The sequence below is a fragment of the Mchenga conophoros genome, linkage group LG2, assembly GCF_057382185.1.
Source record: "Mchenga conophoros isolate Kocher_MC1m ecotype Shallow Benthic linkage group LG2, M_conophoros_male_GT1.1, whole genome shotgun sequence".
NCBI classification, from domain to species: domain Eukaryota; kingdom Metazoa; phylum Chordata; class Actinopteri; order Cichliformes; family Cichlidae; genus Mchenga; species Mchenga conophoros.
This window is the reverse complement of record NC_140527.1, coordinates 23,520,970-23,535,377: the sequence shown is the minus strand read 5'-3', so window position 1 is coordinate 23,535,377 and position 14,408 is coordinate 23,520,970. Positions and strand designations below refer to the sequence as shown.

The window sequence follows — 14,408 nt, the reverse complement described above, 5'->3', positions numbered from 1 at the left end:
ATTGCCAAAAAATATTTAAAAACCAGAAGATATGTGAGAAATATGGCTCAAGAAGTGATGGTGGCTCACAGACACTGATTAGTTCTGTGCTACACCCCTGACCGCTACACCGCTGAAAAATGTTCAAAAATCAAAATAATTGTCTTGCTCAATCACACACACACACACACACACACACACAGAATGTTTTCTTTGACCTTTGTCAACAATTGGAAAGGCAATCACACAACATCCTATCTGCAGACAATCAATTAAAGCGGCTCACGGTGAATTCACTCTTCAAGGCGGTGATTGCACGTTAAAACGAGGCAGCGTCTGCTGCACGCTCAAAAATCCCCAAATCATGCATTCACTCGGGCTGAGTGAGACCGAGCATGTATGGGAGAGCGGGAGGCTGTGTGTGTCTGCACAGTCAGGCACCAGATAAGGAGAGCAACGGAGCAGAGGGCATCAAACCTCGGCTCACCTCGCAAACTACTGCTGGACATCACTCTCCCAGCTAATTATTTTCTTTCACAGTTCATTTTATCCTGGATTAAAAGCACGACATTTAATTCATTATTATTATTATCATCATCATTATTATTCCACTGGCGTAGTTTGCCAGGTTTTTTCTGCTTTCTGTTTCCTTGGCGCTCATTAAATAAAATGCTATTAACAGCTGTAAAGAAAATGGAAAAAAAAAAAACTACAGCTGATATCAGCAGCCTGAAAAACGTGCCAAACTCTGCTAAAACCAGTTTGTTGCTCTTCAGCGGGCTAAATTGCTACCATCTGATTTAATCCCACACTTGCAGGAAAAACATGTACTGCGAACACATGCTGGCTTGCATAATCAGAAGAGGAAGTTGTGCTTCAGTAAACATGCACAGCTTCCATTACTCTTGTGTTTATGGTTTTTTGCTGATAAATGTGATATGTGTTTATTTGCTGGTGGTGGAGGCGGTGGGGAGGTGTCCCTTGCTGAACAGACCCTGAGAAGATAACCACCACAAACCATAACCCCCATAAAGTCCTCTGTGGAAAATCCAGCTCATGGGGGTGAAAGGTGAGAGGTCAGGGTTGCAGTCCCCCCCCCCATTTCCTCTCTGCTGGTCAAAAAATCAGATCTGAGCGCACTCTGGCCTACATGCCAGAGTCCAGTCTTCTTATTAATTCTCAAAACATGGCTGTAGCCGCTGTTCGTGTGGGATGCTGTGAGGAAAGGGGACCCTATATGTGAAGGGGACCCTTGAGGGAAGCCAGATGAAGCTATACTTAGTCACATCTGTCTCTGTGTGTGTGTGTGTGTGTGTGTGTGTGTGTGTGTGTGTGTGTGTGTGTGTGCGCGCTGGGGGGCACAGCTTATGGCAACAAGATGTCCATCCTTCCCTAACAAGCTGTGAGAAGAAAGGATTTCTCTGATTTACACGATTCCCAACTCTTTCTGGTCACTTCTATTTTGAACTGAATCAATATGTTCCATATGGGTTTTTTATTATTATTGATGCTGCTGGTCGCTAGTTGTTCCTGGAGGAACTGTCAGACTTATTTTATTTATATATTTAAAAAAAAAAAATACAGACTCCCTCCAGTCAGTAAGTCTCTGGCTCCCGTGACTCAAAGCAGCAGCACAAGCTGTTGCTTTGATGCCACACGAAGCCAGGTTCCCGTATGTGCGCCCTTCTCCATATATTCCAGAAAGAAAAACGTGCAAGTACGGACATCTTGTGACTTGCACTACATACACACAGGCAGAGAGGATCCCAAGGGTCGTGACTCTGGACAGACTCGTGCAGAGTTTATGAGGTCCGGGGGTCCAGCTCCAGTTCCTCTAAGGCACCGGGAATGCTGTTTTTTTTGTGTATGTGTGTGTAAACGTGACACAGGTGATTTAAAGCAGCCTACAACAGCCGGTGTGGCTTATCTGCTGTAACTGCAGTTACTGGATTTCTAACAAAGGGAGGAAAGGAAAGGGGGGAACAAAAAAGCTGTATCTCAGCCGGACAAGCAAAACCATCCACTAATGGAGAACTGGGAGTATTCTGCCTGGGAGTAAATGTAACATAAGATTAAACATAAAAATGTGCACCAACAATACCAATATCATCTCCAACAATACCAAGACCAGAGGAAACAACTGTTTGCAGGACTGGAAACGAAGAGACAGGGTTGAACCTAAATGTGCTAAATCAGGGCTTAAATGATCGATAATAGCAATAAATGTAAATGACAACTGAAATATCCAAAAGTAGAATAATAACATGAAAAAAAGAGAGATCTTATGACTTTGCAGTGGTAGCCTTAGTTATCCAGCTCTTTGCAGCTTTTTCTAATTACAGTAAAGCCTATGGCAGACCAAATAAATCAATAATTAAAAACATACAGTACCTCAGGATGCTTCAGTGCCCGAACAATAAAAACACTAAAGTGCATATAAAACAGTTAATGGTGAAAACAAAGGTGTCAGCCACACAGGGAGAGCACACAAAGCATCGTGATCGGAGCGCGGGGGGGTCAGCCTGCAGTCTGCACAGCTGCTAGCCAGGAGCCTATTTATTCATTTGTGATTTCGCACCTGATTGGCTGCTGGCTCCTGCTCGGCTGTTAATATTCTCGAGCTAAACACACACACGCAAGCACACAAACAAAAATCACTTTTCAGAGAACACAAGGCATTAATGGACGCTTGCTGTTCAAACTGCTCGGCATAATCATTCCCATGAATAATAATTGCTCGGGTGCTGTGCTTACATTATGATTTTATTGCAACTTTGAAAACACCATTGAAACTTTTGGTTTCTGTAAAGCATCGATCAGTAGAGATGAGCTTTTAGATTATATGACCCAGTGTCTGACTTGTTACAACTTGATTTGATTCAATGGCTGACATGTGGCTGTAAGGAGCCACACAGGTCTGTTACTGTAAATCATAGGACACGTAAACACCAAAACATTAAAAATGTAAATGTGGTTCTGGAGGAAAAGTCAGGGCTCATTATCTCTTCTTAGTGGGTGTGAAAGAATTGCAGTACATTTCATGCATGTCAACGTGCTGATTGTTATCAGGAACCCAAATAACTTGCGTGATATTTACACATGTGGAAAATGTGAAGGTGTGATGACAGTTTTGTTCTAGTCAAAACATGTTTACTCTGCTGAACGAGCAGAAGTGTTAGTCGAAACCGTCCCCTCTCACATGGCCGTCCCTCCCTGAGCCTGGTGCTGCTGGAGGTCTCTCCTGTTTAATGGGAGTTTTTCCTTCCCACTGTTGCCAAGTGCTTGCTTATGGGAAGTCATCTGATCGTTGGGGTTTTCTATTATTGTAGGGCAGGGGTGGGGGAACTCCAGGCCTCAGGGGCCAGTGTCCTGCAGGTTTTAGATGTGTCCTTGATCCAACACAGCTGATCTAAATGGCTAAATTACCTCCTCAACATGTCTTGAAGTTCTCCAGAGGCCTGCTAATGAACTAATCGTCAGATTCAGGTGTGTTGACCCAGGGTGAGATCTAAAACCTGCAGGACACCGGCCCTTGAGGCCTGGAGTTCCTCACCCCTGACTTTTAAATATAAATCTAAGAGTACTCAATCTTCATAATGTTTTTGATATATGGATTATAATTAATTATTTCTACAAACTGTAACAAAGCTTATTATGAAAATCCGTTGATACAGATTTGCACGTACTAAATGTGCCCTTCAATGTAAGATACTTTGAACAGAGCTGCGAGTGTGCACCATATGGGTTTTTGCACAAGTTGTTGTTTCTCATGGACTAATTGCAGCATGAAGACTCACTATGTGAAGCGTCTTCCTATGGAAAGGGGCCACTTTAATGGTCTCTCTTCAAAGATAACTCTGGTTCATGCGGCTCAGATGATTCCTCATGTTTAGCTGCTCATTATGTGACAACTCGGGGTCTGAGTGAAGATCTGTTGATGCTACATGCTGGAAGTGCTGTAATCAGTAGCAGACATGACCCAACATGAATTCATGAAAAATATAGATTTATTTGAGTTCCATAATTAACAAGTGAGGACAATTTCCTGTGTTAGCGAGTGAAACGGTACTAGTCCATCTTGTAATCACCACGAGTACATGTGCAGATTTTTCAGTTCACCAACACACTGGGCTAAATTACAATAAATAAAAGCACGCTGCATCCATGACTGTGAAAGCTGGAGCACAAAAAGCCAGTATTTGTTAAATGACACAGAAAATTTCACAATCTGCCATTTGGGGTATAAAAGCTTGTAAATAGTAGTGGGTGGGTTTTTTTTGTTTTTTATTCCAGTTTTCTGTCCCACGCAAACTGATTCAGTTATGTGTGCCCAGATTCACTGCCTCGCTGCTGCAATGCAAATGTACTGGGATGTTTTCTGTGGAAACAGCTGATGTGGGCAGACGAAATGAGAATGGAAATGTTGATTAAAGTCTTTCTAACTGCGATTGCTTGCAAAATGGCCTATTTACAACGCATAATGATACAGAGCGTTTGTCAATTAGAGTGAGATATGAGATGGCAGTGTGTGTGGGAATGAGGCTTCTCCTGTGGCTGGCTGCAGTCTCTCAGCTTCGTGTGCTGTACAGGTCTTCATCCTCAGGGCTGGACTGGCCGAAATCCATGAGAGAAGGGTCTGGTTTGAAACTGGAGCCCTCTGCAGGGCAGCAAGAGAAATGCAAAGCACATCAATAGAGTTAGATTTGTAGAATTAACTTTTATTAACAGATGAAAACATTAAGAGTTGCCGGGTGAAAGTCACAGGTTTCTGTCGATCTTTATGTTCAGCGCAACAACCAAACGTGCAGAAAAACGTGATGTTTCCTCCTAAAATTGCCTGAATTCCATGATTGATTTGGATGCGTTGGTTCTTAAAAAGTACAAATAAATCAAAACTCTGTGTTTAGTCATTTGGTTTACATAGTAATCCTTTGAGCACTGCGGTACAAAGATTTGGAAAATCTTATGAACAAACTGAGTGTTTAACAAAATCAAACAGTTAGAGTGACCTTGCACTTTTTCCGCACTTGGTTCATGGAAAGAACCAAGAAGAAAAGGGATGGGAGACACAGTGTCAACATAAACTGCTACTTTTACCAGCTAAATGGAAACACTGAGTTAAAATCTAGCAGAAATACTGAAAAGTATAATGTGGTATAGTTTGGCACAGCCTGTGTTACTATTTGCAACTCATGTTAAAGAATTTATACGCAGAGACAAAGCAGAGATCGCTGCGTACATACATTCTGTCAGTTTTAGGGCAGTTTCACCCACATGTCAGCACCCAGTCAACCTACTGGGACGGCAACCTCCTTTAAACATTTACAAGGAGCTCCAGTTGCTGCTTTGTGGAAGAAGATCTGCAGCAACATGGAACGGGAAATGTATTTTCTTGAAGGAAAAAAAACATCCCAAACACATCCTCTTACTGTGATCTCACTGGAGAAAACTGTATTATGCAATATGATATCACTTCTTGGTAAAACTATCTTTCGGTTCAACTTAAAGCCAGGCTGAGCAGACTGCAACTAAAGCCCTGCGATTCTTTTTAAAATGCATATTCCACACACCGAGTGCTGTGAGATGTTACATCACATTCCTCTCTTTTCTTTCACATCACACAGTTTGTGCAGAGTGAGTCAATCCTCAGTATGTCAAACTGCTAAACAGATGTACCGAAAAGATAAGTAAGCTGTGCTGAAGGATGAGATGTGAAGAGTTAAACTGAAAACTAATACAGATTTATATCACGTTAGGAAGTAAACCTGAACGTACTACAGCAACAACAGAATCCAAGTCCCAGGTAGCAGTGATAATCATACTAATAACAACAACTATGTAGAACACAAGACCCACAACGTTTAGGTCCCCACATTTAGGTAACCACATCATTCTTAGAAGAGGTCGAATGTGCGAGTAACAGGAAGTGAAGGCTCACTATGTTTGTCTGTGGGCTTAAAAAGAAAAAAAAACATTTGTTTGTGCTGGTCTACTGTAAACACCCAAACAAGAGCAAAGGTACATGTGCAGAAAGTGTTAAAGTACAACCAGTAACGGTTTTGTGTTGGATAGGTGTTGGTGTGAGTGTGGCGACTGGTGTCTCATTAAAAGCAGCAACTCCTCCATGCTATCTGACTCGACTAATTGACATTTCAGGGTAGAGGAAATGTAAAAGGTTAGCAGCACACATTAAGTGTAGAATAAGAGCAGCGGAGTGATGATTAAAGCATAGGTCCTCTGTTTAGGTTATCATTTCTTCTTATTTTATTTACTTATCAACCTTTCGCTCTTTGACATGAACTATTTTTGGTACCTGTGGCCTCACTGGAAGCCTCTGGAGTAGATGTTTCTTCAGAGGAAGATGCCGACTCGACTGGAACGGCCTTTATTGTTTCCGGTCCTGAGCTTGCAGGCTCGGATGGGCTCGTGTCCGTGGATACATCCCCGGAGGCTTGTGTTCTATCCGAGGCTTCTTCGCTTTCAACAGGGGCCAGCAGCTCCTCTGGGGAAGGCGCGGACACTTTTTCTACTGGCGGCGAATTTGCCAACAGAGCCGGAAAGAGCGGGAATTAAACCACCACTGTTGATATAAGTCTCTGTGTGATTGTGTGTGAAATGAAGAGACGGAGACAGAGAAACAAGACGACAGGGATCAATACTGATAATACCTGTGCTGGTCTCTGTGGGGGCCTGGTTGGGGGATATTTCTGTGGCTGTTACGGATGACTCTTCTTCTGTTATGACAGCAACAATGGGCTCATCAGAGATAGGATCAGCTGATTTCACCTCTGTGTCTGAGATTGTAGAGCTCTGGGCTGAGGTGTCTGTAGTGGAGCTGGGCTGTGAGGTTTCTTCAGCCGCTGGAGGCTCTAGATTTGCCGCTATAGCTGACTAAAAAAAACCAATAAAAAATCGACTTTAATGGTGCGTAATTAAAATGTACAATTTTCTTGAATATTTAAGTAATAAAATTTTAGATTTAAACTCTCACAAAATATGCCTGAATCACATGTGAGGCACAAAGAATAAAACTCCACTAACAGTTATGAAAGGCAATGTGTAGGAAAGGAAATGGAATATAACCCATTTACCACACAAAAGGGATTTTTTCTCTGTCAGTAAGCAACACATGTAGAGAAGGGAAAGGCACCGAGTGGAAAGCAAGTTACACGAGCTGAACTGCTGTTTAGGTTTTAGTCACACAGTAAAACAGCTTTATAAGTCTTTCTGCTTAAAAACAGTTCACTTAAAAGTCTGTTAACCTGTGGCTGTGAAGCAGCAGTCTCTTTGGCAACCGGCTCTGCGGAGGCGAGCAGTGAAGACGCTGCAGCACGGCTCCACTGCCCTGCAGCGTAAACCTTCTTTCCCGTCACCTTGGGAGGACAAAAGACAATGCTCGAATTAAACTAGGAAAATATTAACATTTATACTGCGAATTAACAAGATATCCGTGCTTGAGGAAGCAGCGTTACCTTTAACACTGCCACTGCTTGTGCAGGGTAGCACACTGATGCTCCTGCGCTCATCAGGCCCAGCGGGACCGCTAACCTCTTGAAACGAGAGCCTGAAATAAAACATTTTGCAAAGCAGGGCAGCGATCAATACAAGTGGGCAGAGGTTAAGTCCTGGAGGCCAGCTACTGAACTGCTATATCCAGAAAGGTCATGCTCACATAGTGTGTTGCAGCACATTTTGGCCAACACAACGCCCAGGTTAACTTAAAGACATTAACATTTTCATGCACTTTAATGACTCTTTGGTAATAGGAAGAAAGAGTGAGGAAGACAATGTAATGAGAAAAGTGAAACTTCCTCAGAAACTTCTTGTTTCTTGTGGTAAACTTTGGGCAATCGATGATGAGATGATGAGGGGTACTTCAGCTTCACTGGCTGTGGTGTCTAAACCCTGATAATCACAGTGTTATCTCGTACATGAAAAGGTCACGCTAAGATTAAATACACATAAATAAATCTGGAGCGTATGTGCATTTTAAAACACAAAACAAAAAAGGGGGTAAAACAGATGTTCTTGTTAACAAACAATGCATATCTCTGTGCAAGTTCACATGCATTGTGAGAAGTGTAGAAAATATCTAAAATGTTCATCCCATGAATACATTAAGCAGAAGTTGTAATACTTTATTTCCTGTGTGGCTGAAATGAAACTTTCTTCTGAGACAGTCTGAGAGCGTAAAACTAATTCGTATCTTTCTGAAATGACTTTATATGTTTTTTTTCTATGTTCTGCAAAACAAAGAAAAATATTAAATGGTCTAAGAAAGAACGTAAAGTGCTGTGATCCTCACAAGCAGAGCTGGGGTCGCACCTTAACAATCTGGGACTGTTAAAACACACAGCCCAGAGGTCAGAGGTCAGAGCCTGCCAAAGTGTCAAGCCCACTGGACGATAAGTGTAAGAAGTTTCCTTAATAAATGCAGTTTGTAGAAGAAATACACTGTTGTTGTGACGCAGCGACAGAACAGGGGCCCGTTCTTCGTACGTCGCTTACTACATCCAAGATCAAATGACACATCCAAGATCAAATCATCGCGCTAACCGTGAGCTCGCTAATCCGGTTCCCCGAACACACCTGCTGTTGACGATTACTACAGCTGGACGCAGGAATGTGACATCACTGGGTGTCGTAAAAGGGGCTACGCATCGATAGTAGAAACATTGATCGGCAACCCGCTGATTGGTCGGCGAAAATGTCGAAGGGGCGTGCTCGGTATTTTCCGGCAGCAGAGCAAGAACTCATGAGTGAGGGATTTCAGGAGTTTCAGAGTTTAATTAAAACGCAAGAGAACACTGCAAAGGCTGCAAAAGCAAGGAGAGAGGGCTGGCAGAAAGTTGCTGACAAATCAAACTCGTAGGTAATTTAATAATAATAATAATAATGGATTGGATTTATATAGCGCTTTCCAAGGCACCCAAAGCGCTTTACGATACCACTATTCATTCACTCCCACATTCACACACTGGTGGAGGCAGCTACGGTTGTAGCCAGGCTGCCATATCGCGCCATCGGCCCCTCTGGCCAACACCAGTAGGCGGTAGGGTAGATCTATCATATGACACTATATTGTCCAATATCATATGGCATTATATTATATTATAATATGTTATATTATATCCCCTTTCACATTAGAGCCACAACAGGACCCACGAGAACATGGGAACAAGTAAAAGTGGAATACAGGAGTATTCTACAGAATGGTAATATTTATCTCTTAGATTGCTTTGCGTCTCTTGGCAAGGTAATACTGGCCTGTAATACTCTGTTAGTTTGTTCATAACAGCAACCAAGAAAAGGGCAGAGGAAAAAAAGACAGGTGGTGGTCCTGCACCCCCTCGTCAACAAGTTGGTTAAGTAAATAATACCCTCACGGGAATGTCGATATCTCTCTATGAGCACACTGTCGCGCTGAGCTAAAGGATCCTGTCTATCTCGCAATATACGCTGAATTCTGAGGACTCTCCTTATCAATCTTGCACCTTCCGCAATGGGTTGGTCGCGTATACGGACAGGACATGGCTGCGACAGGCTTCCCAAATCCACCTTCGCTTTTATAGCCGTGGTCTCTCATCTTGATTACACGAAGTAATTTACAATTACTACTCTGAAATATGAATTACATCTGTAATAATCACATACATGTAATAGAATGTTAATAGTTCATTTCCCTTTTTTAGGAAATGACCTGTATGTATCTGTGTGACATCAATAAAAGGATCAAGTGCTGCATTATCTTTAGTTACATTGATGTTATTTATTTATGGTGAAACAGTGGAAAAATATCGCTGTTGCTTTCGTATAAATGAAGCGGACATACCTGCGTGGCCGCGATCTAATCCTGTTTACATAAAGTAAACCTGCTCCCGAGCAGGTTTACGCTTACGGCTCTGTTGCTATGACAGCAAGTCCCGGATGAGCTTCGGGGAACCGACTGATCCAGGATCACGCGAAATCGTCAACAATCTAATCCGGCTAACCTACTTAGCGAGGTACGAAGAACAGGCCCCAGGAGTCGAGTTTTGCTGATGAGTTTCAAAACATTGTATGTGACCATTTAGTGGCACACTGATGTGTCAGCAGCAATGCATGTTTATTGAGACATATTCAACAAATTGCACTTGTTTTTCAGGATTTTCATCTTTAATTTTTCTAGACTGATTCCTAAAAAAGGGAATTGTTTTGATGTCTTGTGAGTTACTTATTCATTAATGTATATTTAAGCTTACTAAACTTGCACTATGTGCAGTTCTTGCGTATGCTACATTTGTTATAGTCGTATGCAATGCTTTTACTGGGTCACATGGGGCTGGAGCCTATCCCACCAGTAATATGGCACAATGGAAAGGTGACCTGTCTATTGCAGGGCTAACACAGAGAGACAACCGTTCACACTTAGACCAACACTCTTTCAAACATTTTCTTTATTTAATATGAGAAACTGATTAAAACGTTTCTTGCAGGCCTAAACTGTTTGTCAGTTCAAGTTACCTTTCCGTGCCAAGAACATGCCAAGCAGGCCAGCCACGGTGATGGTGCCAAATCTGGGTAGAAAACCAGGAGGAGGGTCCTTCAGGTAATAGTATAAATCTGAGGAGCAGATAACAGAAATCAAGATGCTGACAAAAATACATTCAGCTTCCTTTAAAGAAAAGGTGTGAACTGTATCACTAATATTGGGACTACCATTAAACTGTAACAAAAAAAAAATAACTTTAAATAGATCACTCTCATCCTCTAATGTCTTACTGTGGGTAAGACTGAAGTACTGAATACATCACAAATTAAATATGTTTCTAAAGGTGCTATTTACATGAAAATCTGACCAGATGTGTGAAATAACCCTTCCAATCCACAAATGCCACAATATCAAACCAAAGATGCTCATAAATTAAGTTATGTGTAATAATGAGAAATCACACAGGGAGAAAGTATTGTATACACAGTATCAAACTTCACTGTTGGTATGCCGTTTTGGGGGTGATATGCAGCGCCTCTAGTGCTGCTTGACTCTCAGACAACTCTTCTGATAATTCTTTTCACTCCTCTGTCTGAAATCTTGCAGGAGGCATCTGGTCATGGTCGGTTTATGGTAACATGATGTTCTTTCCACTTTGTTCACTGGAATCTTCACTAGTTTAGAAATTCTTCGGTATGTTTTGCAACGGCCTTGAGAGAGCTAATTGGTTTTACACCTTAGTAATGAGACCCCTTCTTATAGGCCATCAGTTGCTGAAGAACCAGCTAATATAAATTTGCACTTTGCACAAGTGGCAGGACTGATTTAAGCTACTGTCATGACTTTCCACGACTTTTTGCACCTCCCTTTTCATGCGTTTGATACTTTTCCCTGTGTCATTTCTCGCTATTACACATAATTTATGGACATCTGTGGTTTGATTTCTTTGCATGTGTGAAATGGATGGGTTGTTACAGACACCTGGTGAGAATTTCACCTCAATAGCACCCCTTGAAATATATTTACTTAGTAAATGTGTGACATGTTGAAAACTTTAAATGTCTTATTATTATTGAAATTTGATATTTAGGTGCAATGTAACTAAGACTGTTGTTTGCCTGTTGTTTACTCACCTTCTCCAGCATGATAAAGATCAATACTTCCCCTTTTCACAGAGATACAGGCACCCTGCAGGGAACAGAAGACTAAACTGAAACCACTAGAAAAGTTCATCAAGAACATGCCTGTTTAAGCAACACTGAAACAGATACATGTGAGTCAGTGCTAACTGCTCACCCCCACCCAACAACCTGTGTTTCACAGAATCAAACTGTCAAATCTTCTTGCAGCAAACTTCATGCAGTTTAACTGAAGTTAAACTGCATGAAGTTTCCTGTCTAACTCCTAAACCTGCAAGAATCCTTCCTGCACCGAGCACTTGCAGCATGTGGGATCGTGCTCTGTAAACCACAATGAGCAGCAAAAAGATAGCGGTGTCAACTAAATTCGCAGGTGCAAGATAAGAGTTCTCTGGTGCATTTTAGCTGTCATATGTTTAAATATAAATGCGTTTCCACCACCTGCTCGTGTTAAAAGTGCAGAAGAGGATGTGAAAGCATGAACTACATCAGTACTTGACGGTGAATGTGAATGAGATTTTTTCCCTACATGCAGCTTTACATGTACACAAAGGGGGAAAAAACTTGAATACCTTTACAGCGTGCACAAATGGTAGTACTGTCTCTCTGGCTGTAGTCACTCCACCCTCGATGACCCCTGGACTCTCTGGGACAAACTTACTCTGAGCAGACTGCAACACCGGGTTGTAGATGTTGAGCTGGGGAAAGGGAGGTAGAGAGTTGGTGCGTTATTATGGCTATGAATGGCAATATCCCATACAAATCATGAATACACACCTTTTCTCGAGTAACCAGCCCATCAGCGGGCGCTTCATTCACAGAGTACACACGGAGGGAGGCTATTCCCAGCACAGTCGGGACGGCCACCATTACCACCTGGCAGGAGGGGGAACGTACACTGTAGTTTTAGTCAGTGTGTCAACACCACATCACTATCACAGCTTACTTCGTGGACTTTCAGTGGAAGAATTATTATATATATATTTTATATTATTAATTACAACAATACCACCATATATTTCAAAGCATCGCTTTTCCAGTCTTTCAAATATTTATTTATACTGCATTAATGAACTTCTAAGTATACATCCTGAGCTTATTCCCTTTATTTTGTGTGTACAAACTGTTTCGAACTAGTTTAAGCTAACTGACGTTAAGCGTTACTCTTACCGACAGTGTTTGTGTTGTAGCTTAATGCGGCTCTAGAAAGCTAACAAAGGCAGGGCTGACAGCTATTAAGGTTAAACAGCTGTTACACACTTTTAAAGATGCAACCTCTGCTAAAACCTTCCTCCGTGTATTCTTTTTAGGAGTCATTCAGCGAAGCTAGCACAGCACACATAGCTAGCAAAGATATTTCGTGCAGAGTAACAACGCCTGAGATGTGACAACCAGAACAAGTAAACATTAGCAGCTGCGGGGCACTTGACGCCAACATACAGTCTACACTTTCATTGAAAAGTCATTGTAATAAAAGCTAAAAACTTTGCTGAAGACAAAATGACATGCATTCACCTTGGCCGCCATGACAGCGCTCTCCCCCTTCTTCTGTTGGTTACAGCTTCGTTCTAGCCCAAAAAACCCCGCGGTCGGCTACTGCCACCTAATGGGCTGAAGTGGGAATTGCAGCTCGGCTGTGCTATCCTACTCGTCAAGTAAGTCCACATGTTGCTCACCCACTGAGCGGACAGTTGACCCTTGCCTTTGTACATTTGCATCAAAATAAAAATAAACTCCTACTCGCAGTTTCACATGTAAATGAGTTGTTATTTACGTTGCTGAGACATTGCCAGCATCGACCCTGAGGGGGCCTCATGTTCCAGCACCACAGGATTTCTCCACATTTAGTTTAGTTTTAATGAAGTGAATATGTATAAGGAAATTTACATTACTACTTAACTTTGTGCACAAGCGCTTTAAGATGTGTTCAGTCAGAAATCAACCTACACACACAAAGTTCTGCACCAGAACAGCACAGGTGCACATGTTGCACTGGATTTGATGAAACAGTATCAGTCTAGGAATTAATTTTTGGGTTGCCGGTGAAGCCACTAGATATCTGAGTTAAGGTTTGCAACATTGTTTACAAATGGAAATACATCAGGAATAGCTGCTGATTATGTATTGCATTTCAACAGCATCCTTCTTTTCCTCTCCATCTGGACTATTTACCTGCAGGCAACCAAAGCCTGCTCAAACCTGTTTTGTTAGTACTGAGAGTACAAGCAGACTACTAATGGAAGCTTCCAGTATCAATAAACCTTCTCTATATTTATATGCCAAAACTGTTTAGGCAATTTTGCACATACTCATTCCAATAGTAAGGCCCCAACAAATGGTAAATGGCCTGTATTTGTATAGTGCTTTACTAGTCCCTAAGGACCCCAAAGCGCTTTACACATCCAGTCATCCACCCATTCACACACACGTGATTGCAAGCTACATTGTAGCCACAGCCACCCTGGGGCGCACTGACAGAGGTGAGGCTGCCGGAAACTGGTAGGTAATGGGTGAAGTGTCTTGCCCAAGGACACAACAACCGAGACTGTCCAAGCCAGGGCTCGAACCGGCAACCTTCCGATTACAAGGTGAACTCCCAACTCTTGAGCCACAATCGCCCGGCAAGGCTATAGATCCCCAAGAGATGAATCCAGAATAAAGATTGTCTTTAAAAGAGTGCAGAGAGTGAAGCCAAGTGACAGCCTGGAAACAAAGCTTTTGCCCACCACATTGTAAACTGAAAAAGATATGATGGATAGATGGATGGCACGAGTTGCACAGCATGCTGTAGGGCTTCCTGCCCTTAACTTGAAACTGTT

General features: G+C 42.2%; 1 protein-coding gene across 2 annotated transcripts; it reads right to left on the bottom strand.

Annotated features, from left to right (window-relative positions):
• Positions 1 to 3,968: 3,968 nt before the first annotated feature.
• Positions 3,969 to 13,178, bottom strand: apool (apolipoprotein O-like). 2 transcript variants are annotated; one of them, XM_085289099.1, is made up of 10 exons: positions 13,105 to 13,178; positions 12,367 to 12,465; positions 12,162 to 12,287; positions 11,584 to 11,638; positions 10,483 to 10,581; positions 7,452 to 7,543; positions 7,242 to 7,352; positions 6,648 to 6,870; positions 6,293 to 6,508; positions 3,969 to 4,636 (listed from the first exon to the last, which is right to left on the bottom strand). In XM_085289099.1, the coding sequence occupies exons 1-10, from the start codon at positions 13,114 to 13,116 to the stop codon at positions 4,548 to 4,550; spliced, it is 1,122 nt and encodes a 373-aa protein (XP_085145225.1). In that variant the 5' UTR covers positions 13,117 to 13,178; the 3' UTR covers positions 3,969 to 4,547. The 2 variants fall into 2 exon arrangements, with proteins under 2 accessions (XP_085145225.1, XP_085145235.1); XM_085289109.1 differs by having other exon boundaries at positions 6,293 to 6,505.
• Between the last annotated feature and the right edge of the window lie 1,230 nt (positions 13,179 to 14,408).

Coding starts and splice junctions, on each gene's coding strand:
- apool (XM_085289099.1), bottom strand. Junction 6,871..7,241: donor CTGCTGCTTCACAGCCACAG/GTTAACAGACTT, acceptor GGTTTTTTTTAG/TCAGCTATAGCGGCAAATCT. Junction 4,637..6,292: donor GGCTTCCAGTGAGGCCACAG/GTACCAAAAATA, acceptor GCTGCCCTGCAG/AGGGCTCCAGTTTCAAACCA.